Here is a 25,466-nt window from a genome sequence, read left to right as displayed (position 1 = left end):
TGGCTTAAATTTCTATTTCTTGTTAAATGCTGTAAAATATTTTATATATTTTGTATCCTGCCTTTTCTCAGGGTCCCAATCAAGACGTTCTCTGGTATTCTTTTTCTAAAAGTTCTACAACTTTGGCTTTTACTATTTTGCTTTACCTTTATTTTGTGTGCACGTGTGTGGGTGCTGTCAGAGGCCAGAAGAGGGTATCTCTTCCCCTGGAGCTGGCCTTATAAGTAGTTGTAAGCTGTCTGACAAGGATGCTGGGAACCAAATGCTGGTCCTTTGCAAGACTAGCAAGTGCTTTTAACCTTAAATTCTATCACCCCATAGCTTTTGTTTGTCTGTGACCTGTGTCAAATTAATTATCCTTTGGGCTGTGAGGTAGGGGCTGGAGTTTTCCCCTACAGCTAGATGTCCATCATTTGTTAAATAGACTTTCATCCATTCAAGAGGGGCTTTGGTACTTGTCTGAAAGTCATGTGTCCTACACCTGGATAGAGAATTCTATTTTAATTATCCCTGCATAGCCTTAGAGCCCTTTTCACTTCTAGAAAATCTTCAACATGTGGTTTTATATTTAAAATAAACTTACGACTAGGCTATAATTGGTCTTACTCTTTTTCTTTACCCACCCACTCTAGTCTGCTTGGAGTAAATACTTTACTGATCCACTTAAAAGTCCTCCATAGATCTGGGGCAGTGGTGGTGAGAGGAGAGATTGGGAATAATTGTAGGACCTTCGTACATGCTGAGCTCATGTGGTACCACTGAGCTGCATCTCCATCCTGCAGTTTTTATTTCACTCTTGGCAACTACTGATCTGTTACCAGTTTCTAAGATTCCTGTAGTTGTCATGTGTAAATGATATATCAATGTCTTTAGTGTTCTTGGGTATGACAGCAATGCCTGTAATTCTATCAGGATGGAGACTGAGGCAGGAAGATCAGAGTTAAAGGCCATCATGACTGCTAGCAAGTTTAGGCCAGCCTGAACTACATGGTGAGACCTGTCTCAAAGTACAAAAAATAATAAAAACAAAAAACCTGTTAAGAGTATGATATTTATCTTTTGCAAACTTCCGTGAGTTTTCCATATTTGGGTTTTTGTATAGGTGTATTATGAAGGAAAGCAACTAGGACCATTTGTGTAGTTTTTTTGTTGTTGTGTTTTTTTCCTGGGACTGAGTTTTCATTTCACTGGGATTATGCACTTAAGTGCTTTTCACTGAGTGCCTCTTTTAAATTTCTTGATACTATTTTGTTAGAAATTTGATACCATGAACTAGTATTTGGAAGGAAGAGACGTGGTTTCTTGTAGTTCAGGCTGGCCTCAAACTATGTAGCTGAGAATGACATTGAATTACAGCTCCATAGCACCATGCCTGTTTTGCAGTTCTAGAGATCAAACTCAAAAGTTCACTGTATGGTAGACAATTGCGACAGCCCAGCCATGGCTCACATTTTCCCACTTTTCATTGAGTTGCTTTTTTACTGTTGAACCTTGAAAATGTTTGGTCTGGATAATAGCTCTTTGCTGTATCTGTGGGTTCCCCCTCCCAGGCTATAGTCTCTATTCTCTTAGGGCCCGTGGCACAGTTTTATATTGTAATGAGGTCTGATTTAACATTTTATGGAGTCGTTCCTTTCTGTAGCCTGCATTAGATCTTACGGCCGGCCATTTTTTTTCTTGAAAGTCTTATGGGTTTTGTGCTTACAATTAATTTTGAGCTAATTCCTTTGTAAGATGTGAGATTTGGATCAAAAAAGATATTCCTCTAAAAATGTCCAACTGTGTTGGAAGAACCGTGTTTTCTCTGTAGATTGGTTTTAAACTTTTGTGAGACAGCATCTTGAGTGCCAGTGATGCATGTCTTTCCTCTGGTAACACATATGTGGCTACTTAATAAGCCTGTTAGGAGGCAATAAGCTCTCCGTGCTTTTTCAAGGTCCTTGTATTTTAGATACTTTTACATACATCTAGGTTAAGCTTGTTTACTTTTAAGTTTTAATTAAAGTCTTGACAAAGGTGGGCATTGATGTAGCATCATTGTGATTGACTGGACACTGGGTGAGTGTGGCATCAAATTCGATCTGCAGTTGTTTTTTTGTTTTGTTTTTTTAGCATTTGGCGATTGTCAAGCTATTAACCCTTAGGTCAGTTTAAGTATATACCTGAGTTTTATTTTGTTTCACTGTGTATTCCGGGTTGACCTTGAAAACTATGCTCCTTCAAGTGTCCCCTGTGTGTGCACTTCCATGCCCTGTTTTCTTCTTCAGTACAATTCTGGTTGAAAGTGGGTTATGTTCTGTTTGGGTTACGTCCTAGATACCATGCGTAAGTTGTAGAAACTCTACATCTTGGCATTTCCTTTAAAGGGTACTGTTTTTTTGCTTGCATTTATTTAATCAACCATAGCAGAAGCAGCTGAGCTGTCAGTTCACATTTTAGCCTTAACTAGTGTCTCCTTTACATAGCTTACAAAGATTTGGCTGGGTTCCACATATTTATTTGTGGCTTTGGTTTTTGTTGGGATACCCAACCTTGTTTTCTATAGGATTGTATTTGCTTTCCTGGTTCTTCAAGACTTTTCTGTTAGAATTTTAGCAAGTCTGTTTCACACAGACTAAAACACACACCAAACAACAAACAGGTACAGGTTTTCCAAGTATGAACTGCCCAGAAGTATTTGCTTGCTTCATTCTCCAGTATGTTAATGTATTTAGTCAGAATTTATCATTGCTATCAGAGGAATAAACAAAAGACTGGGTCAGAGAACTGGCTCAGTTAATACAATAAAGACTTGAGTTCAATTCCCAGCACCCAAAAAGGCAAGCATGGTGGCCCCTGCTTGTCCAGGCTAAGTTCCAGGTTCCAAGTCTGAAGCATTCTGAGCTACAAAATGTACTACAGAGACCTTGTCTTTGGCTTGGAAATTTCTGGTTATTTACTTTGGGGGAACAAATACAGAGGTTTGCAGTCAGGTGGAAAGTCTTTAATGTCCTTCCTACCTGCTAGTGACAATGGCTCTTATGTAGCCCTTTACACTTTTATCTGTAAATGGGGATAAAAAACACCTATCTGGGGTATAAGATCCACGCTACTAGCTTTTGGCTACCCCCCATCCCAAATTCAATCCATATTTTAACCATTTAGATCTGAGTCAAACACATTTCACCTGAGCATTGTTATCACAAAAGAATATGCAGTCTTTTCCAAAGGAATGGAATCCACGGCTTCATTGCCTACAAATTTGAAATCTGAAAGTTCCCTCTTCCCACCCTAGGAATCTCCTCCTTGTGTGGATAACTACCGACTGTCAGAAGCTGCTTTATTCCAGAATAAGGAAGCTGGGCTTGGATTACCCCAGAAGAGGAAAACTCCCACAGAGAACGGTATCAAACGGCCTCGGATGCACTGATGTACTCTTGCCACCAAACAGCAAATGTTTTCTAGTTCAGAGATGGCTATAGGTTGGTGACAGCGCGCTTGTCCCTGGGTTTGATTCCCCAGCAATGCAAAACAAGAATTTCAGCTACAACCTAAATGCTGCTGTGATAGGTTTGTGTAGCAGTTTAAAGGCATGCATCTGAACTGAACCTGTGAACTTGATGCCTTTAACACCTGAATTTGAATCACTGAATATTGACTGTTCCTAATAAAAGAAACTTCAAACTAGCTTGTTAGGCAACATTGGGTACATAAGGACTTGTTTTTCTTGTAAATATCTGAGGCTGTAGTTTTAACGGGACATAGATTTTGTTTCAAAATGTCTTAGTTCATAAAAGCAAGTTATCAATTGGGGTTAGTCCATGTTTTCCTGATTTTTATATATATATATAAATATTCTTGCCATTTAGCCTCTTAACAGCCTAAGCACAGGGTTTAATAATGAAGCTAGGGCTTTAAACTAAAAATGTATATATATGTAAATGTGTGTATGTATAAACTTCCATGATTTGCCAACGGTGGGTACCAAAACGTAGAAAATGAGATAAAGATTAAAAAATATCAGCTCAAACTGATGTTATTTGTTCATTTCGATCTATTGAGATTGCCCAAAACATTTGTGATGGATTATACAGAATTTTTGTTAGGATTAAGAACAGCTGGTTGTGAACCCCAGCAGGCCGGCAAGCAGGAGACAAAGCAGGCAAGATACCCTGACCTCAATATAAATATGTATGAGTGTGAGCATAAAGCATGAAGCATGATGGCTTTACCTGTGATCCCAGAACTCAGTGAGGTAGGAGAGTCACTCCGGCTGGTTAATAAAGCAAAGGCTAAAGAGCCATCAGTAATTAATAACATGCATCTCAGCCAGGCGCAGTAGGACACACCTGTAAATCACAACACTGAGGAAGGCAGAGGCAGGTGGATCACTGAAAGTTTGAGGCCAGCCTGTTCAAAGCAAGTCCAGGACAGCCAAGACTACACAGGAAAAAAAAAAAAAACCTTTCTACAAAAACAAAACCATCTCTTCTGGAGGACATTAAGTTTGGTTACCAGAGCCTTACTCCAAAACCACCTGATGCTTCTGGGTCCATGGGCACTAACACTCATATATGCAGACAACTAAATCTTAAAAGGTGGCAATGTGTTGCTTTAAAATAACGTGTTAAGTTGGCCTAGGCTAGACAAGTACCTCTTTGAAAACAGGAGATGGATGGCTTGGCTCCATGGATAAAGTGCTTGCTGTACCAGCCCAAAGACCTGAGTTTAGATTCCTAAAACCCACATAACACCAGATTGGGGTAGGGGGGTTTCCAGAATGTGTAAACTGGGATCCATTGGCTAGCCAATCTAATAAACAAAAGACCTTATCTCAAAAAGGGTAGAGAGGCCCAGTGGTTAAAAGCACTGACTGCTGAGCCACTGGGTCTGAGGGCAGTCATCTTTAGTCCCAGGAAGACCCAATGCCCTCTTCTGGCTTCTACGAGGATCAAGCAGCATCTGGACAAACATGCAATCAAAACACCCATAAACATAAAAAATAATGCATGCAAAACAATTTTGAAAAATAAGGTGTAGGGCTAGGGAAATAGCCCAGGCTCAACAGATAACTGCCACTAAGCCTGACAACCAAGTTTGATTCTCCAGAACCCAAGATACCAGAAGTAACTCCAAGTTGTCATCCAACTCCATGTGTGTGACACATACACTAAATGTTTACTTAAAGGACCAATAAAAACAAGGTGGAAAATGATAGAAATGTCAAGTCTCTGGCTTCCATATGCTCACACAACCATACATCACAGACTTGTGTATATCTGTGTATTAAAAAAAAAAAAAAAGGCTGGGATGTACCTTAGTTGGCAGAGTTCTTGCAGGCCGGAAGCCTAGGTTCAGTCCCCAGCACTGCATAAATACAGGCTTGCTGGCAGCACTTGGAAGGAGGTAATAGGATCAGAAGGCTCAGGGTCTTCAGCTACAGCAAGTTTGAAGACAGCCTGGGCTACATGAGATCTTGCTTCAAAACCACAATAGACAAAGCATTTTGCAAATCACATTTCACATAAGGTAGAATATGTAAAGAGTCTAGTAATAGCTAAACTTAAACAAGGACTGGTTTTCAAATTTTTAAGGACAAGCAATACAAGACATGCTAAAGCCACTGAAGATACTTCAGGCTACTCAGGAGGGTTAGAATAACATTCCAAAACAAGCAATGAGGGTGAGAATCAGAACCCTCACATTTGCTGGCAGGAATAAATACAGCTACTTTAAAAAGGGTTCCATAGTTCTGAGGGTGCCATGTGGCCCAGTGATTTTATATTTAGGTATGCTCCAAAGTCAAAAACATGCTGACATTAAAGCTTGTACATGGCAATTCATAGCAACACCAAAGCAGAATGGAAATAAGCCAGATGTCCACTGAGGTACATATGTATTATACCCAAACAACTGGCTCAAACAAGGTGTACTGATAAAAGACCACCTGTTACACATCCTTGTTCATGCTCAGAAGAGGAAAACCCACAGATTGCCCACGTTAAGCAATGTGAGGCATCTTGTTGGTGTTGAAATGTCAGAATGAAGAGCTGCAACAGACACATGCCTTTGAGAAAACCAAGAACTGAGGAGTTGTTCTGCTATATACCCAGGCTAGCTTACAAGCTATATAGACTAGGTTGACCACAAAAACACTTTCCTGCCTCTACAAGTGCTGAGATTACAGATATGAGCCACTATATCCAGCTCGTACATACAAGATCAGGATTTCAAGACTAGCCTTGGTTACTAAGCAAGTTTGAGGGTAGCCTGTACTCATAAGACCCTGTCTTTTAAAAGGCCCATGGAAGTTGAGGCTGAGAGCAAAACCCAATTTAGCTACATAGTAAGAGCCAGGCATGGTGGCACATGCCTTTAATCCCAGCACTGAGGCAAAGACAGATGATCTCCGAGTTTGAGGACAGTCTGATCTACAAAATGAGTCCAGGCCAGCCAGGGCTATACAGAGTCCCTGTCTCGAAAGAGGGGGAAAAAATGGGGTAGGGATGCTTAAGATGTTTGTGGCCCTGAAGGGGAAAGCAAGTTTTTTACTTTAAATAAAGCAGTTAATCCTCAGAATTGGAAAAAAGTCAGAGCACTTGATAAACTTGCTGAGGACCAGAGTTTAGTTCCCAGCATCCCTGAAAAGAGGTTCATGCTTGTAACTCTAGGGGATCCAATACCCTTTTTTGGTCTCCACAGGTACCTGTACATAACTAGCATATGTTTACATACATACATGATTAAAAAGCCACAACCAAATATAAAGAGTAAACAGTACATAGATATAAATTTCATTACCAAAAATGACATAAAATATACTTCTGACTTAGAAATCCTGAAACTGGAAAATGCTGTTCCAGTTTGACTTTCCAATGTTGAAAGATGCAGAGATCTAGAATGAGCACTGGCAGCTCTGGACCCGAGTTTGATTTCCAGTGCCCACACGGTGGCTAATCCTGTGAACTCCAGCTCCAGGGGATCCAGAAACTTCTTGGCCTCCTCCAGCACAGACACATACATAGGCAAAGCACCCATACACATATCTAACTCAAGTTTTTGTGAAAGAAGCCCAGAGATAGTTCCGAAGGTAAAATGGTTACCAACACAAGCATGAGGATCTCATTCTGATCCCAGATTTCTGAAGCTAGGAGACCCTACCTCAAAAAGGGGGTGGGAGGAGGCAGGGAGAAAGGGTTAGAGAAATTGTTCAGCAGGTAAAGGAGCCTGCTTCCAGTTTAGCAAGTTGAGTTCAAGCCCTGGGATCCAATTATGGGAAAAGAACTGCCTTCTGAAAAGTTGTTTCCTGACCTCCACATACAGGCAAACACAGAAATAAACTTTAAAAAAAAAAAACAAAAAAACTGGAACCATGGCTGCAGAATATACCCAATATTGAGTGAGACTTCTAGCCCTCATATGCTCCATCTTCTGCCCCAATTAAAAAAAAAAAGGTTTTGACATGACCTTTCAGTTTATAGGATAAAAGGCATTAGATCTCCCTTAACATAATAAAGCTAACAAAATCTACTGAAGCTTCCAGACCATGGTCCAACATATTTTCATAAGGAGTGTCTCAGACTTGTAGCCATTCTCACCCAGGCTTTAACTTCTATAGAATAAGGCAAGCAATAAGTAAGTGCACTCTTGGAGAGCAAGGTCACCTGCAGAAGTGGATCCAACACTGCTCTCTAAGTTTAGGCTAAAGGAGTTTCAACTGAATAAAGTATCACATTCCACCATCCATAGGTTTACTTTTTATTCAATGTTAATGTTACAGAGTTCTTACACTGTCGAACCATGCCTGAGAACCCAAAGAAAGAAATGGTGCAATGGACAGCCTCATTCACCCAGACAGTGTATTAAAACTTGATTCATGTGCATTTTGATAATTTCACAATCTTAAAAAATTATAACAAGACTTGGAATTTACATCTGCTGCAGGTCTTCAGCATTCCAATATAGTACGCCATTAAACAAACCTCTTCACATGTCTCAGTTCACTTCTTAAATCAAAACCCCAAACAGCATTTGTGTGCGCGCGCAAGTGTGTGGGTGGGGTAAAACATACTTAATGTGATTACTTGTTAAGGTTTCTGGTGCCCAAATAAGCTTTCAGTTTAACCAAGAATTTCAAACTTCTAGTCACCCAACCTCCTCCCGGTTGGCACAGATCATGCCAACATTACTGCCCAGACGTGGCATGCAGTCCGGTCAGGAGATTCTAGCCTCCTGTTTCCCGCACTGCTGCACTCATCCACTAAACTGCAAGGTGTTCTCAGGGTGGGAGAGCCTCCCCCCATTACCTGTTTTATGCCTGTCAGTAGTGAGCAATCTGAACTGTATTTGGCAAAGGGATTCATTTACAGAGAAACCCAGGCACTGCCATCACGCAGTCATATGCCAATATAGAGTATCTGCATTGAACCATTTCTAGTGACATTAAAGTAGGTAACTGCCAGACTATTTCATTAAGTGGAAAGACACTTGGCAGTAACCTCTTTTAAGGGCCAAGTACTACTGGAAAGTTAAATTGTAATTACTAACAACAGAAGTGCTACCTTACTGGTTATTCCCCTGCCTCTTCAAGTGAACACCACAAACATACTCCCAAGGAGGACAACAGAGCTACCTGGAACAATGAATGCATCTATAGAATAGCCAATACTTTCAATTTGGGGCACACATGGGAATTCTTATTAGACACCATGCAATATTCATGAACAACTTGGGTGAGGTTTTGCTCCTGTTGCTTTGAACTGTTAAGACAGGTCAGTGAATCCTCCCCACCTGAGCAGACATCACAATCCATCCACAGCACTTCAATTTACACCTGATTAGGAGGCTTGAGCAGCACCCAGAGTGGCGCCTCTTATATCGGCTGCCCTTTATATCAAAGGCTATCTGGTTCCACCTAGGGATTGGCAAATTCACAGGGCATTTCACAATTCCAATGCCTCATTTAGGCTATTTCACCACACAATATGCTGTCAAAGAACTTACTCCAAGTCAAAGCAAGGCCTTAATGTGGACCAGAACAAGCACTATCTGAATAAAAAAGTATTCAAAGAAACAAGACTACCCCCCCACCCATTCCCCATTTGGTGGATCCAAGTTTGGTTCAATTAAATCTGTAGTTACTTCATACTACAACTAAAAACTTAAGTTATAAATCATAGCCCCACACAGATGATCCAAACACATCATTTCTGACAGCGGCTTGTTCCAGGAAGTCTAATATAGCCACAGCCTACAGAGTATTCCTTAAGATGGGGCACAGAACAGGTTAATTAAGGTCACTTAACTCTTCATCTTTTACAGCAGATCAGAACCCAGATGGCTGACTTCTGAAGGCTTTCTGACAGGAATCCAGTAGAGTTGGTTTCAAGGTTCACACAGACACTAATAGCTGTAACCTTATGCAGAAGTTGTGATCCACATGAAATCCACAATTAAGTGCAGCAAATCTGAGGTAGTCAACCTTGCGAAGGCTCAGTATCTGAACATAAAGATGTTTGAAATGACCACTGGCTGCAGGTTTGGTTTTAAACGCAGAGCAACTATGGAAAGACTGCTGAATCTAATTCACAAATATTTAAGACAATGAAAAAAAAACCCTAAATCCAACAAATATCAAGATCAGTCGTGACTCTTGAACTTCCATAGTGCAACAGGGACAGTCACTGGAATCGAGGTCTTCAGTCAATGTAGATCCAGAAATCAAAAATGCTGAATGGCTGTTCTTGGTGGTTAGCTGTGGTCTAGTTATCTTGGAAGGCTTAGCAAAGACCGTTCCTTAACTGTACTGTGTGTGGCTGTACTTCTGATTTTCAAGCACAGCATACTGGTTGTCTAGCTGAAGGTTAAGGGCCTGGTTTTTTGAAACCTCCTCCCTACCTCTATTTTTGTGTCTTACTACTTCAAAGCTCTTCTCCATTTCTTTATCCCTAAGGGAAAAGAAATGTAATCAGTAAATAGTTCTTCTTCACTTGGGAATTTGAAAGTATTCTTCCTTGAATTAAAAACAAAACCAAAAAAAGACCCCTAAAAGTAATTCTGGAGAGACAGGAAGGGAATACAAAATCCTTATCAAACCATTTTTAAGGCTTCAATTGAACAGAAAACATGTAATACTGTACTGAAGCTCTGAGGTCCCATCTTCTGAATAGACTATTTCGGGACCGACTTGAAGACAACCAGAAAGAAGCTGTATAATGACATTCCTCCTAAGACTTGCTTCTAAGTTTAGCAGTTAGTACATAACCATGTCTTTATGCATAAGGGTAAAAATTTTCTCATTCAAGTAATGTTCTCATCATTCAATGATTTCCCCTCCCTTTTGCTTTGGGGGAGTGGTCTGATTAGATCAGGTAAAGAAAGGTATGTGTGGCAAGTCACTGCACTCCCAGAGCCCTCCACACATTTGAGGACAGAGTGGAGGAGCAAGTCCAAGTGGAGGTCTAAATTCAAGCCAGCTGTGCTCTCAACGAGGCGAAAAGGCTGGGATTTACTTTAAAACCACCCAAAAAATTTTTCCATCTGATGCCATTTACATTTCTTCCCATTTTATTTACTTTTGAGAATTCATGTCCCTAATAAGATGTAGATGTGCCATATGTGGTCATTTAACTTCAGGTAGCATTCATTTTAAGTACCTGCTGAAATAAGATTATTTTTAGTGTTAGATTTGTAAATGCCAACATCTTTCATCTACTCCCATTTATTGGGAGTGCAATGAGAAATGCTTCTACATTTCTAGTTCCATATTTCAAAGGAACATAAGCCAGTAATAATGTACTTGTAGAACTAATTAAATGGGGCTGTGACAGAAACACAGCAGACAGCAAAGCCAGGTCTTTAGCATCCTTTCTCTTGCCCTTTCCGAGGACTCTTCCCCCATACCGCCTCCTTCCCTCCTGGCCACCCAAGTCCCACCTGGTTCCCAGCTGCCTGTAAGAAAGCCTCACTCATAACCTCATATACTTACTTCCGGCTCTCTACATGCTTGGCAGTGGACTGCAGTGATGGGAACTGTGTGTCACTGTATATTTCTGGTGGTCCTTGTGGTGTTTTCCTTGTCGTGGTTAGCCTTGCCCCAGGGGGCCTATATACACCACTAGGCATTGCAGGCTCCGGGGTTTCTGTAACTAAGAGATAAATCATTCATTCAAACATCTAACCTTCTAGTAACATTTTCCTACACTCCTGATCATTTAGCAATTGTTAGAGCCGGGCATGGTGGCGCATGCCTTTGATCCCAGCACTTGGGGGTCAGAGGCAGGCAGATTTCTGTGAATTCAAGGCCAGCCTGGTCTACAAAGACTCAGTCTAGGACAGCTTGAGCTACACAGAGATACCATCTCAAAATACAAAACAAACATGTATACACACACACAGTGAGAAAAGCAACCCTAATTTAGAAAGGATTCATACTAGACAACGTAAGCAGAGTTCTGTAGTGCTCTAACTTCTCTGGGAATAATTTTAACATGCCATGTTTGTATGTTCTGAATATGGCTTGAGAGAGGGAATCATCTGGCTTGGAAAATGAGTCAAGTCCTCGAGATTACCCTTTTGGAATACAAGACTGCAGTCCCTTGATGTTTCTATCAGTAAATGTGACACTTTCTTTACTTGGAAGGTAGGCCAAACAAGATATCTTATAAATAATTTATTTAATAAAATGCACACATAGAATTTTAGATTCCAAAGATGATAAAAAAAATAGCTAATCCTTATCTTTACTTCATTCTCTTAAGATCAAAGGATGTTAAGTTTCTATTTGTTTATAAAACAAAGGAAAAAGCACCCAAATAGCTCAAAATCTTGTATTATGACTTAATTTGGGGGCCTCAATCTTCTACGTTTTTTTCCTATCTCCCCCAACTGATCCTTGATATGGTTTCAAGCAGTGTTTTCCAGTTTTCAAAAACTTTCAAAGTTTCAGGCTGGGGTTGTTCAAGAGTATAGCACATGCCCAGTGTGTGCAAGGCCCTGAAGTCTGATAGCGTACACCACGAACACACAATAAACATCCCCATAAGCATACAGTAGTGAAATAAAATGTTCTTATAGTTTAAAGGACTGTTTCTACAGGCTTAGATCATACCAGAGGGAAAGCTTACATACTTACTATCTAAATTGAATTAGGATACAAACATTAAAAATTGCGAATGGTATAAGATGCTTGCAATATCAGACAGGAGTTTCTTGAGTCCAAAGCCATCATGGGCAACTCAGTTAGAGCCATCTTAAAAGAAACCAGACCAAACCCCAAGTAGCTATGACCCTTTTATTTTGGCCATTAGCCACATGCCTTTAAAAAAAATTCATTATTATTTGTTTGTGGATGATCTGACTTGAGAAGCTTGCCTGCTCGCTCATTCATCTACCTACTCACCCATTCATAAGACAGGCTCCACTTTACTGGTTGCCTCAACTCAAGAGATTCCATCTACCTCTGTGTCCCGAGTGTTGAGATTCAAAACAACGTATGTAGCTATTTTAGATGAGTAAAAATGAAATCTAGATTTCAGCTCCCCAGTCACATTAGCCAAGTGCTAAATACTGAACAGCAACATGTGACTAGATGTCACTCTATCACTTAGCTCTTCCATTACCTCCCAAAATTCTACTGGGCAGTATTTTCTAGAGAAGACAAAAAAGGGGAGATGGGTTCTTTATCAAAAATTTTAACAGGGAAGAAATGTGTGTGTGTTTGTGTGTGTGTGTGTGAGACTGTGTGTGTACACAGATGCCTATGGTGGCCAGAAGGAAAAACTGGATTCTTTGAAACTGTAGTGATAGGTATTTGTGAGACCCCTGACAGTACTGAGATGCAATTCTAGCTCCCTGGTAGAGCAGGTTACTAATCTTAACTGCTGAGCTCTCTCTAGCCCCAATGGAGCTGCATTTTAAAAAGGGGCTCCAAGAGGGTTTTAGTGACAGGGTAAAATTAAGCAGCCATGAAAAAAATGAGGCCAGCAAAAGATGGTTTGGCAGGTAAAGATGTTCTCTCTCCCCTTCCTTCCCTCCCTCCGAACACCCACCCCTATAGCCCGGACGGCAAGATCCAGCTCCACAAACTCACCACACAAATAATAGAGAAAAAAAAAAAAAAGCCAACACATAAAACTAAATGTTAGCAAACATGCTGAATCTGGCGCAACAATTTGAACATGGCTACAGTCGTTATATCAGCATTAGCTTCTATGCCACAAGTAACGACAGAGACCACTACCATCCTCTCATCTACGTTATTTACATCTGGCCATTCACGAAAGTTTCAGGCACCTGACACAAAGAAGAAAGAGTACAGCCCCAAAGCATAACAAAACATCTGCAGGAGCCGTGTGTCTAGTGAGTTCAAAAGAGAAACTCAAGCAGCAATCCATGGTACTTCACACCAGTCACCAAGCATTCAAGAGGCCTGTATGGAGATGGTTCAGTTGGTAAAGCACTTGCTGCATCAGCATTATCAGCGTAAGAACCTAAATTTGTATGCACCAGATTAGGCTTGGTTGGGTGGGTGGTGACAGAGAAAGAGGGCTCCAGGAGTGTGCTGGTCATCTAGTATGGCCATTCAAGGAGCTCTAGACTCAGTGAGAACTTGTCTCAAACATAAGGTGTAGCATGAAAGAAAGACACAAAGTCAACCTCTGGCCTTGATATCAACACACACCCCCAAACACAAATTTGAGGCTAGCCTGGGCTTTATGGTAAAATCCTGTGTCAAAACCAAGAGTGGTTGGTGGGTCTGAGAATGAGGATGAATATTATAAAAAATATACTGTATGAAATTCTCAAAGAATAAAAACAATTTTAAAAATATTTTAAATTAGAAAAAAAAAGCTCAAACCTATAATCCCAGCTTTAGGGAATGGGGGGGGTCATGAGGTCATCCCTATTAACATAGAGGACACATAAAATGGTGCTTAAAAAAAAAACTTAAAGATTTTTGAGCTGGAAATGCAACTCAGTGGTACAGCACATGCAAGGCCTTTAAATTCTAGCAAAGCAAAAACAAAACAAAAAAGAAACAAAAAGCTGGAGAGATGGCTCAGAGAATAGTTTGTTGAGAAAGTATAAGGACCAGAATTAGATGATCAGATCCATGCAAAAGCGAAGTACAGGCAGTCACCTGTAATTCCTTACTAAAAAGGCAGAAACAGGATCCTACAAGCAAGCTGGCTATAGCTAGCTAGGCTAGCTGGAATTGGTTTGAGTTCATGGTTCCTTGAAAGAACCTACTCTCAACAAATACAGGCAGACAATGATAACAAAAAGCTTTGGCCTATCACAGGCACCGGCACAAGCATGCAAACACATATGTACAACACACATTTACCCGATGGTTCTTTTTCCTTTCTTTTAGTTCCAAAGAGCTTTTACTCTCTTCATAAAAGTTCTACTGAGAACTTAAACTTCAGGACTTAAGAATAGCACCAAGGATGTAATTTACTTATAGAATGCTTGCAGGTCAGACCCAGCTTCATGCCCTCGCAACAAAAAACAAAGCTTTGACAGCCTACAGGACAAGGTACGTCAATTTCTACATTCTTTCCATTAAAGGATCCCCATCTCCCAGGCGTGTTAAGGTTCCCACTCCCCTATCCTCTTCAGAAAGGGAAAAACAGAAGATTACCTAGTACTGAAGCGGGAGGCGCTTGTACCGGAGCTGTTTTATTCCAGGGACCTGCAGATTTTTCTACTCCACTACCACCTCCACCTTCTTCCCAGTTATCTCCTGGATCTTCTCTCTTTTCATTATCATCATCTTCCTTTTCACTATTGGAAAAACAAACAAGTACATTTAATTTCCAAAATACTGGGATTAGATGTATGCACCACTATATGAAGCTTCTACGAAAGGACATTTCTTTTTTTAAATATGGTCATATTATACAGCCCTAACTAACATGGAACCAGATACATAGACAGGGTTGATACAGATCTCACAGAGACCTTTCTGTCTCTGCCTCCCTCTGCTGGAACTGAAAAGCAGGCACCATCATGGCCAGCTAAACATTTTAGGGGGAAAGGGTGTGCATGTATGTAGTCACAACACAACTTCTGGGATCAGTTCTATCTTTCCACCATGTGGGTTCTGGGGAACAAACCCAGGTCACCAGCTTTAACAGCAATGACCAGTAAGCCATTCTGCTATTTCTTATGGCTTAGTGTTCTGTTTGTTTTTTTGTGGGGGTGGGGTGGGTGGGATCTAACTTGGATTCTCAAGCATACTACATTAACATGCTAAACCAAGGCATATCCAGAACCCAGACAAATTTCTTGACCTCCCTTTTATGATTTTATGAACTCCTGGCTGATCTTCCTATCTCTTCCAAGTGCTGAGATTGAAGATGTAAACCACCATACCCATAATTTATCAAGTTCCTTTAAAGACAATGCCTGCCAGTTACAAGTAACTACAGCATTTAAAGACCTACGATGCCAACAAAGAGGAAAAGCCTCATCTTCACAATCTGTATTTAGACTGTCTCTAAGGGATAGGGGGGAGGCTAAGTAACAGTGTACTTAGAAAAAAAAAAAAGCCTGTACATTGCCCTGGGCATGTTCCCCAATACCGAAGACAAGCACAGTAGCAGTCACCATTTGGAGACTAACTGTGATGACCTCAGCACACAAAAGGCAGAACCAAGAGGATGGTGACTTCAGTGATACCTTCCCCAAAAACTAAAGGTTAAATGAATAGATGGCACTTGGCTACAGAGCCTAACAACTTGAATTTAATCCCCAGAATACACAAGGTGGAAGAGGACTGCCAATTATCTTCTGACATGCACAAAACAGCATGCTCACACAAAATAAACTAATCTTTAAAAAAACAAAGGAAAAAAGATGAAGGATATGGTCAATCTAAACTTCAGTTTTCCCTTTTAACATAAAACCTATTCAAAAATTTAAAATGAGGCTGGGCTTACATTAACATAAAATTCATGCCACTTAAACCATCAACCGAACATTTATACTTAACATGAATAACAAAATATCTAAAGCAAATAAATCCTTAAAATGTAATTTTAATGAGAACAGCCAAAACATTGTTAAGGAACTGATGGTTGAAATCCAGGTTCTGCCATCTCTTGTCATCTACTGTAAGGCTTTCAAGATGGCACTTGCTGGCAATTAAATAAAGATGACACAACCATTATAAAGAGCAAATGAGTTCATACATATAGTGGTTAGAAGACTATCCGGCACACAAACATTACTAGATGCCTTATAATGTTCATATGAATTTTATAAATATAGCATTTATATTATGAAGGTGATATATATATATCATTATGAAGTAAAAAAAAAAAAAACCAGCTTTCATTTGAAAAAGATGAAGTATGGTATTTTCTAATAAGTCTTTTTTGTCTTTTTTTGTTTTTTTTTTTGTTTTTTTTTTTTCAAGACAGTTTCTCTACATAGACTTGGCTATCCTGGAGCTCACTCTGTTCTACCAGCTGGCCTCGAACTGAGAGATCCTCCCGTCTCTGCCCCTTGAGTGCTGGGATTAAAGGCGAACACCACCACTGCCAGGCTTGTAATAAATCTTAAAAAGTTGATCAGACAGAGTGATTTTTCTTTCTTTCTTTTTTTGGTTTTTCAAGACAGGGTTTCTCTGTGTATCCTTGGCTGTCCTGGAGTTACTTTATAGACCAGGCTGGCCTCCAACTCAGAGATCCACCTGCCTCTGCCTCCCCCAGAGCCAGAATTACAGGCATGCACCACTGGGCCCAGTGTGACACCATTTTCTAACAGTAGCTTATTAGCTAGTATGAAGTTTATAATTTATCCAGACTAATAACCGTGTCTAAACTTTAGAATCTTTTCAAAAGGTCTTTTTACTTTAAAAAATGTTAAAACTATACCAATATACCTGCACTATAATTGCTTCATGGATGAAATAGGTATTCATCTAGATGCAACAACCCAATCCATCCAAGAGAGAAGATTCCCACACACACCGTCATGTTGCTAACACTGAAGCAGCAGCTTTCAGTTACTTATTCACATTTTGAATCTTTTTACTCACCAATGCACTAAAGCACAATTGCTCAACTGTTAGGAGCATTTGCTGTAAAGAGACAGGAGTTCAAATCCCTAGCACCCAAATGAAAGTCAGTCATGGTCATGGTAACCCCAGCACTGCATGGCAGAGTGGATCCTAGCCAGCTTAGCCAAAATGGTGAGGGGTCCAGCTTCACCGAGACAACTTACCTCATTAAAAAAGAGTGGACCCCCATGGACTCCTCTGGCCCTCAAATCCAAGAGTACAAGGGGTGAACATTCTAGGACACACCACAATGTAAAGGAAAACCCCAATGTGGCTTAATAGATAGCATCAAGTAAAAGTCACATCTCTCTTTTAAGATGATATCTTTCCCAATGTAGCTAGGGTTGGCCTTGAACCCATCCATGCTTATCCTCCTGCCTCAACCTCAAACTCTGAGACTATAGGCACGTCCCACCACATCCAGCCAGGACACTATTTTTTCTAACCCCAGCCCACACTTCTAAGAATACCGAAAATAACCACAAATTTAAAAAAATACACCTAGATTAGTAACTATTAAAAAACAGCATAAGAGCTAGTCTACTTATGATCAAATAATGTACCACTCCAACCAGGAGCCTGGGAGCTAAACTGGACAACCCAGTGGGATTGCCCCTATGCCTTAAACAAAGCATTACAAGGTAAAGGTAGGTAATATGGGTTTTAAGTTTAGTCTTGACTGTATAGAGTTTAATGCCTGCTTAAATACAAGACCCTGCCTCAAAAAAACCAACCCAAGACTGTTAGATAATAAAGTTAGCATTGAGGATATGAGTCAGTCGTAGAATGCTTGCCTATGTTGCCTATGTCTGACTCCCGGCACACAAAAAGGTGGAGAGGGGTTGCCAAAATAAGCTGGGCATAGTGGTGCAGACATATAATCCTAGCACTTGGGGCTGAAGGCAGGGAAGATCACACCAGTTTAAGGACAGCCTGAGCTACAAATTCCTAATTCCAAAAAGGTTAAAATAAAATCAAGAATTTTATATCTTGCTGGAAAAACAATTCAATTTAAATATTCTCCATAACTTAACAAAATCAATTTTTATACTGAAAAACTTTTCCCCACTTCTAAAAGGGTTACTTTTGCCCACTATATTCAACATGGCCAAAAATCACCACTTAAGTCTTCAAGAACAAGGGTAGACCAGGAGCTAACTTTACCACAGGAACTAGAACCACTTCCCGTCTACCAACAACCCTATATAAAAGGCACCTGTAACTCCTCTCCAGATTATAGATCAAGCCTCAGAAGAAAACAACAACAGTTTCTACTTTTCCTTTTAATTGCTGAGACAGATTCTCACTAAACTGCTCAGAGTAACCTTAACTTACTCTAACCCACGCAGGCCCGATTTTTTCTCTCAACCTTATCTCAGCCTCCTCAGCAGCTGAAAATTCAGGCTTTCACCACCAGCCCCAGTGGAAGTATTTTCTAGAATGTACTCATCAGAGTATGTACTGCTCTTGCAGAGGATCCAAATTCAGTTCCTAGAACTCATAGATAGCTCACAACTACTTATAACTCCAGCTTAAGAGGCCCAATGCCCTCTTCTGGCTCCTCAGGCACCTGCATGCACACACACTTATGATATTCCCAGCCCAGACACACACACACAAAATGAAAACACAAAAGAAAAAGGACACACCAAAAAAGATCTTTTCATTCCCCTGATACAAAAAGGAATGTTTAATTTGGTAAACTTACAACATGATGTAAAAACATCAGGGACATTAGTACTTGAAAAATAATAGCTGTTTATTTTTTTTTCAACAAAAGTTACTTTTAAATACTATGAACTAGATTTCAAAAGACAGTTTGGAGTTAGGAAAAATATTTCCTCCACTGTCCCATACAGCAGCTGGAATTCTTTACAAATTGCAAGCTTCAATCAAAGGTACTTTTTAGATCATTTTGTTTATGTAAGATGAGCTAAGGATTTTGAATCGTAAAGCACCTCTACTTAAAAAAAAAAGAGAAAGAAAACTTACCTTAAATACTTACCTTTTCTACTTAAATCTTTCCAAACATGTCACTTTAAAAAACAGACCTGACAACACAGGCTCTCAATTTTAAAGTCTCTTAATCAATCCAACTTAAAAAAAAAAAAAATGACTGTTTTCCTGAACTTTAAATAAATTCAGAGCCTGAAATGGTAGCACAGGCCTCTATTTCCAGCAGCTGAGGAAATCGGATAAACATTAAAGGCCAGTAAGACCCTCACAAACAAAATACTTAGGATCTACTATCTCATTCTTATAACATTCTAAAGGGAATTCATGTGCCACACTAGGACAGTGGTTATCCTTGGGGGTGAAGGCAGTGAAGCTTCAGGAGGAGGGCTGCTCTGTAACATAAATGTTCAACTTCTTGATTGGAGTGAAGAGTATATAAAATCGGTTTCACTGAGAATACTACAAATCTGTATCTCTCTGGAAATACCCTACACTTCAATTGCAAATATATTATCAGCTTATTTACCGGAAAGAACAAGAAGAAATAAAGCATAATCTGGTGGTGCATTTAGGTGGAAAATGAAGGCTCAATAGTTCAAGGTCAGTGATGGCTCAGTGCTCTTCCGGAGGACCAGTGTCCAGTTCCCAGCACCCACACTAACAGCTGTTACTGTAATTACAGAGGACCATACAGACATATTCACACTCATACCCTTAAAATATTTTTGAAAAAAAAAAAAAAAAAAAAAAAAACTAGTTCAAGGTTATCCTCAGCTACACAGTAAGTTCTCAGGGCAGCATGAGCTACAAGAGACCTTATTGGGGGTAGAGGGTAACATCTAAGTTCAAACATAGTGTTTCAACTGAAAACACTATGTCTGAACTTAAAAATGACAGAATCCATTTTAGTCAACTCAAATAAAAATCCAAACAGCCGCAAGTAGGGAAACCCTCGCAGGATTTTACAGCTGGCAGCTCATTTAATGACACCAGGAAAGCTGGGCCTAGAGAAAAAGTAATCGTGTCCAATGCGAGCATACTCAACGAGGTAGCTAATCCACCTGTAATCACATCCTACCTTATTTGCATTGCCTGAACTCTGAGTCCGCTGTAATCAACCTCTTTTTGCTCAAATTCTTTCCACTCATCTTCATCCTGTGGAAGAAATGCCATCTGATTAACAGTTCTTGGTAAACAGGTTTCAGACTAAGAAAAAAAAAAGATCAAGGGCCACAGGGATTCCTCAAACTGGTAAAGGCACCTGTAAAACATCTGATTAATTAAGAGATCTTGGCAAACAGGTTTCAGACTAGGAAAACCGCGAACAAGGGCTACCAGGATTCTTCGGCCTGTAAATGCACCTGCAGCCAGCCTTGGGGACGCAGTCTGATTCTCGGGACCCACATGGTGGAAGGAGAGCACTCACTCCAGCAGGTTGTCCTGTGACCCCTCCCGCACACGCACACGCGCACACACACACACACACACACACACACGAGCGTGCGCGCACAAACAGGCAAGTAAATGTGATCTGTAAAAACCTGCAGGTAGTGAGTGACACAAGTCTCTAATCCCAGTAGTGGGGGAGGCAGAGGCCGGGGGGGGGGTTTCTTTGTGACCCGGAGGCCAGCCAGGGCTGCACAGTGCGACCGTGTCTCCAAAACTAAACTGGGTCTAGCGGCTGGCTCGTGAAAGTCTATATATATAGGCCGTCCTTGCAAGCGCCCGACACGCGCGCCCTTCTCCGCCGCCCGCTTTTTACTCAAAACCAACTCAGGAGGAAAAAAAAAATACACAACAACCCGGGAATTCCACAGCTCGGTCCCTATAGGTCCACGCGGCCGGGAGAGCACGTCGCGCGCTCCGGCAGCCACACACGCGAGTCCCGAAGACGCCTTCGGCAAACGGAACCCGGCCCCGACTGGGCTCCGGCGGGACGAGTCCTCCAGCACACGTCAGCCGGGGCCCGCGGGCCCGCCCCAACCCCCCGTGGCCCGGAGGGCGCGGCGCGCGGGGGCCGGCGGCCGGGGGCGGCGGGCCGAGCCCCGGGCGGGGGGCCGGGGGGCGCCGCGAGCCCGCCCGACGTGCGAAGCCCGAGTCACGTGGCCTCCCGGGCCGCCGGGGGCCGAGCACATGCGGCCGGCCGGCCTCCCGCCCCTCACCTTCGTCACGGCCTTGCCGGCGGAGCCCGCGCTGCCGCCGTCGCCCGGCCTCGAGGCCCCGCCGTCGCCCGACCTGGCGCTCGAGCTCCCGCCGTCGCCGGACCGGGCCCCGGAGCCCGAGCCGCCGCCGTCGCCCGATCGGGCCCCGGAGCCCGCGCCGCCGCCGTCGCCCGGCCTGGCGCCCGCCGCCAGGCTGCTCCCGCCCACGCCGCTCGCCGCGTTGGCCGCCCGGCTGCTCCGCTCCTTCTTCTTCTTCTTGTCCCTCTTGGCGAAGAAGTTGTCCAGGCTCCGCTCCTCGGTCTCGGCCATGGCCGCTGCCCGGATGGGTGGGGCCGGCGGAGGGCGCGGCGCTCGCGGCTCGGAGCTCTGGGTCAAGGCCGGCCGCGCGCTCAGGCTGCCGGGTGCGGCGTCGCCTCAGCCCCGCGGGGTCGCCGAGGCGCGGGCGGCAGGGCGGCCGGCTCCCCCCGCGCTCCGGGGGACGGTGGTACGCTCCTCGCCGGGGCCGCGAGCGCGAGGCAGGGTCGCGCCCGCCCCGCTGCCCGAGGGACGAGGAAGGCGCGCACCGGCGAGCGCTCGACTAACGACGGCGCGTGCGGGAGGAAGACGCGCGGGCCTGAGGAGGGGAGAGGGGACGGGGAGGGGAGGGAGGGGAGGAGGGAGGGCGGGCCACCAGCAGAGAGAGGCAGCGCCGCGCCTGCGCGCTCGGTTCCGCCCGCCGCTGTGGGCGCGCCGAGGGGGGCGGGCGGCGGGAGGAGATGGGGGCGGAGCTTCGGGGAGAGCCAATCAGATGCCGGGACGGAGCGCTTAGGTGACAATCCGTTCCTTCGACGGGGCGGTGCCCTGCATGGGGGCGGGGAGAAGTGGGTGTAAGCAGGGAAAAAAAAAAAGAGTGACGTCCCCAGTGACTCCTGTCTCCGATTGGTCGAGGATTTTGCCTTGAGGGCGGGCATTTAGAGGGTTGGTGACTTGGCTGAAGAAGACCAGCCGGAGGGGGCGGCGTGCCTTGGTTGCGCGCATGCGTAGGGTACACGTGCGCCTGCTCGCCAGGACTGTGGCCTGGTAGGCGGTTGAACTTTCAGCAAAGGGAAAGAGACCGTGTTTGGCCAGCTGTGTTCAAGCTTGTTCCCTCCCTGCCCTTCTCTTGGCTGTACTGGCACCTTCTCTGATCTGGAACTTTTGATGAGGGACAGTGGATTAGCACTTGTAGTTCCATTTATGGAAGGATCTTTAACGAGGCAGCAGATGAATGAAAGGGAAGTGATGATAATTGCGTCCTGGATGTGTCTGCCGGGGTCAGGTTTATTTAACCTCCAACGCCAGCTTTTGTGAGATGGAGAACGGCTGGGAATGTGATTTAATGGTAGAGTTTAACAGGCGCGTGTCAGCGCTGGGTTCCATCCGCAGAATCACAAAAACAGACATCAAACAAACAACCAAAACTCCTCATTTTCCTGAGCCTGCACCCTATTTGCACATACTAAGTGCGACTGACACTCCAGAGCAGAAAGCTTCTTGTCTGCTTGGGGGAGGTTGATTTGATTTGAGACCTGGGCCTCACGTAGCCCAGGCTTCTCTGAACGCCATACATAGAAAAGAATCTTTCTGATCGTCCTGCTCCACCTCTCAAATGCTCAGAGTACAGACATGCACCACCGTGCCTATGTTACATGATGCTGGGGGTTTCCGTTCTTGCTGGTCAGGCTTTCTACCAAGGACTAACTCAACACAGGTGTTGGGGTTTTGTTGTTGTTTTTAATACATTAATGCACCTAGAATTCCTTCTGTCCTGACGAGTTTGAGTGATGGCAACAGTTTTGGGCTCCTATCTTGGATATGAGCACAGCGAAAGGGAACGACCACAAGATACAAAAATGAGAATCAAAAATACCGATGTTTCCACCTGACTTGACTTTGGGGCCGAAAGAAGCAAATGTATGCTTCTCTATGAGAAGTGTGGTCTAGGTGTGCTTTTACACTTCTGCTTCCTCTTAAAAGTAGAGGAGAAAGCTGTGACAACCACTGAGGAAATGATTCAGACCTAGGTCTGTAGCCCTGTGGTAAAGAGAACCCATCCAGTAAATGGAGAGTTGGCTCTTCCGTACCAATTCCCTCTTGTCTTGCCTCAGAAGTCCTACCCTAGGCATGGCTATTGAAGAAGTTCTGAGGATGTCGGTGGATTAGTCAAGGCCCTATAACTGCAGCCACCACTAAGCAGACTTTTTCTTTCTGTTTTGTTTTTGAGACAGGGTAGTCCTTGCTGTCCTGGTATCTGTAGACCAGGCTGGCCTTCCCTCTGTTGCCTGAGAGCTGGGAGTAAAGATGTACACCACCATACCTGGCTAATAAGCAGACATACCTTCTTCACCTAGGATGGTTCCTAGGTGACTTCCTTTTGTGACACCACCTAGCTTCCTGTGGTATTGGCCAAGTTCAGCACTGCCACCAGCTTTGCTTAACATTTCTTATCAAATCTTTTTGCTTCCTTTGTCTTCCTTCTTTCTTCCTCTTTCCTTCTTTTCCTGCCCTCACCTGCCCCCTTCCCCATTAAGACAGGGTTTCATGTATCCCAAACTAACCTTGAACTCCTTAGGAAGATGGAGCCAAGGATGATCTTGAACTTCTACCTTCTAATTAGCTTTTCTTTCTTTCTCTTTTCTTTTCTTTTTTAGGATGGAGTCTCACTATCTAGCCCTGGCTGGCCTAGAACTCACCAATATCTCTTTGCCTCTGCCTCCCTCTGCTGGGATAAGCATGTACCACCTGGGATTAAAATCACTTTTTTTACAAAGTTTGTTTCATGTGTCCTTTTCTCTTTGTTTAAAAGGATATTTATTTTTATTCCATGCATGTGTGTCAGTGTGTGTATGTAACTATGATAGCGGATCTTCTGGACCTAGATTTACAGGTTATTGGGATCCACCTGACGGTACTAGGAAGTGAACACAGCCAGGCCCTCTGCAAGAGCAGTGGCACTCTTATGCCCGAGCCATCTCTCCAGCTGGATTTCTCTCTTCCTTAAATAAGGTCTTTCTGTGTTACCCTGGCAGGCCTTCAGCTAACACTCCTGCCTCTGTCTCCAAGAGTATTGAGATTGTAGACCTACACTACCAAGTCTTTTTTTTTTAATTTTTGGTGATGGTCAGGTGGTATAGGTAAATGTGGGGTGATGTAGATTCATGACTTCCTTGGAGGCCAGTGGATAACCTTAGGTGTCTAGGCCTCAAGTGTGATCTATTTTGTTTGTTTTTCATTTGTATAAGTATGTGTGTGATCTCAAATGGCATGGCATGTATTTCGAGGTCAGAGGCAACTTGCAGGGATCTAGAGGTTCAAACTCAGGTCAGGCATGGCAGCAAGCATCTTTTCCACAGAGCCATTTTGCCACCCCACCTTGTTTTGGGTTACAGAGTTTCTCACTGGGTTTGGAGCGCACCGATTCATTAGGCTGCCTGGTCAGTGATCACTAGTGATCCTCCTATCTCTGCCTCTCCAGAACTAGGATTACAAGGGACCCTGTAACCAGCCAAGAAGAGGGTGGCAGATAGACTTAACAAGAGCAGCTCATGGGAACAGCTGCTATTGGCTTCAGGGCCAGAGAGTCAAAGAGGAAGGGACCAGTTCACACTGGAGAGACTAACTACAGGTGCCACAACCACAAAGACACCGGCCTCTCTATCAGCCTGACCTCAATTCCTTACACATGACGGAGTTTGGGCAGTATGCCATCAGTCACACTGTAAAACACAGGAGAGAATTTTGCTGCATCAACCCTTGGCTGCACTTCCTTCTCTGCATTTGTTCAAGCCATTGATTCCTTCAAGACTATCATGTATTATTGATAGGGACCCATTTATTTGTATCTAGATCATGTCTTTCAGATTATTAAAGAGTTGAAGGCTCTTTACTCAACTTTGAATAAAGCACAGTGTCTCAAAATGAGTATAATGTATATAAATATATAAATAATACATATAATAAGGAAGAGGGGAGGGCAGGGAGATGGCTACGTTAGTGAGTAGCTTGCCTTGGAAGCGTGAGGCCCTGAGTTCAGCCTCCAGAACCCATCTGGAGCACAGTACCCCCATTCTTGCCATGAGCACCCCTTCGTCTTCATCCAGCCCCCATCTCCAAAGCACCCTTCAGCTCTTGCGGGAATCTTCACATCCACTTTCCAGTGTGTGAAGATCTTCTCTTGTCCTTGCGCTGGGTAAGAGGAAGTGATTGACTGAGGCCATTCCAGAGTTTCTGCAAGTCTGGGAGGAGGTTTTGTTGTCTCTTTTTGAGACGGGGTCTCATATGTA

The 25,466-nt window shown here is 43.1% G+C and overlaps 2 protein-coding genes across 6 annotated transcripts in view; one reads left to right on the top strand and one right to left on the bottom strand.

Moving 5' to 3' along the window:
• Topbp1 (DNA topoisomerase II binding protein 1) overlaps nt 1–4,009 on the top strand; it is a 48,616-nt gene extending 44,607 nt beyond the window's left edge. For all 3 annotated transcript variants that reach the window (XM_021657395.2, XM_060385405.1, XM_021657396.2), the window contains one exon: nt 3,275–4,009. In XM_021657395.2, coding sequence (XP_021513070.1) covers nt 3,275–3,409 — 135 coding nt within the window. In that variant the 3' untranslated portion in view covers nt 3,410–4,009. The remainder of the gene's footprint in view (nt 1–3,274) is intronic.
• Nucleotides 4,010–7,708: 3,699 nt separating this feature from the next.
• Nucleotides 7,709–21,809, bottom strand: Cdv3 (CDV3 homolog). 3 transcript variants are annotated; one of them, XM_021657394.2, is made up of 5 exons: nt 21,166–21,809; nt 20,082–20,158; nt 14,624–14,766; nt 10,967–11,126; nt 7,709–10,634 (listed from the first exon to the last, which is right to left on the bottom strand). In XM_021657394.2, exons 1-5 carry the CDS (start codon nt 21,472–21,474, stop codon nt 10,622–10,624), a joined length of 702 nt encoding a protein of 233 aa, XP_021513069.1. In that variant the 5' UTR covers nt 21,475–21,809; the 3' UTR covers nt 7,709–10,621. The 3 variants fall into 3 exon arrangements, with proteins under 3 accessions (XP_021513069.1, XP_060241390.1, XP_021513068.1); XM_060385407.1 differs by having other exon boundaries at nt 7,709–10,637; nt 21,166–21,807; XM_021657393.2 differs by having other exon boundaries at nt 7,709–9,926; nt 21,166–21,807.
• Nucleotides 21,810–25,466: the final 3,657 nt, after the last annotated feature.

This window comes from Meriones unguiculatus, chromosome 6 (genome assembly GCF_030254825.1).
Source record: "Meriones unguiculatus strain TT.TT164.6M chromosome 6, Bangor_MerUng_6.1, whole genome shotgun sequence".
NCBI lineage: Eukaryota > Metazoa > Chordata > Mammalia > Rodentia > Muridae > Meriones > Meriones unguiculatus.
The sequence above is the reverse complement of the archived record's forward strand: the minus strand, read 5'-3'. Positions and strand labels throughout refer to the sequence as shown.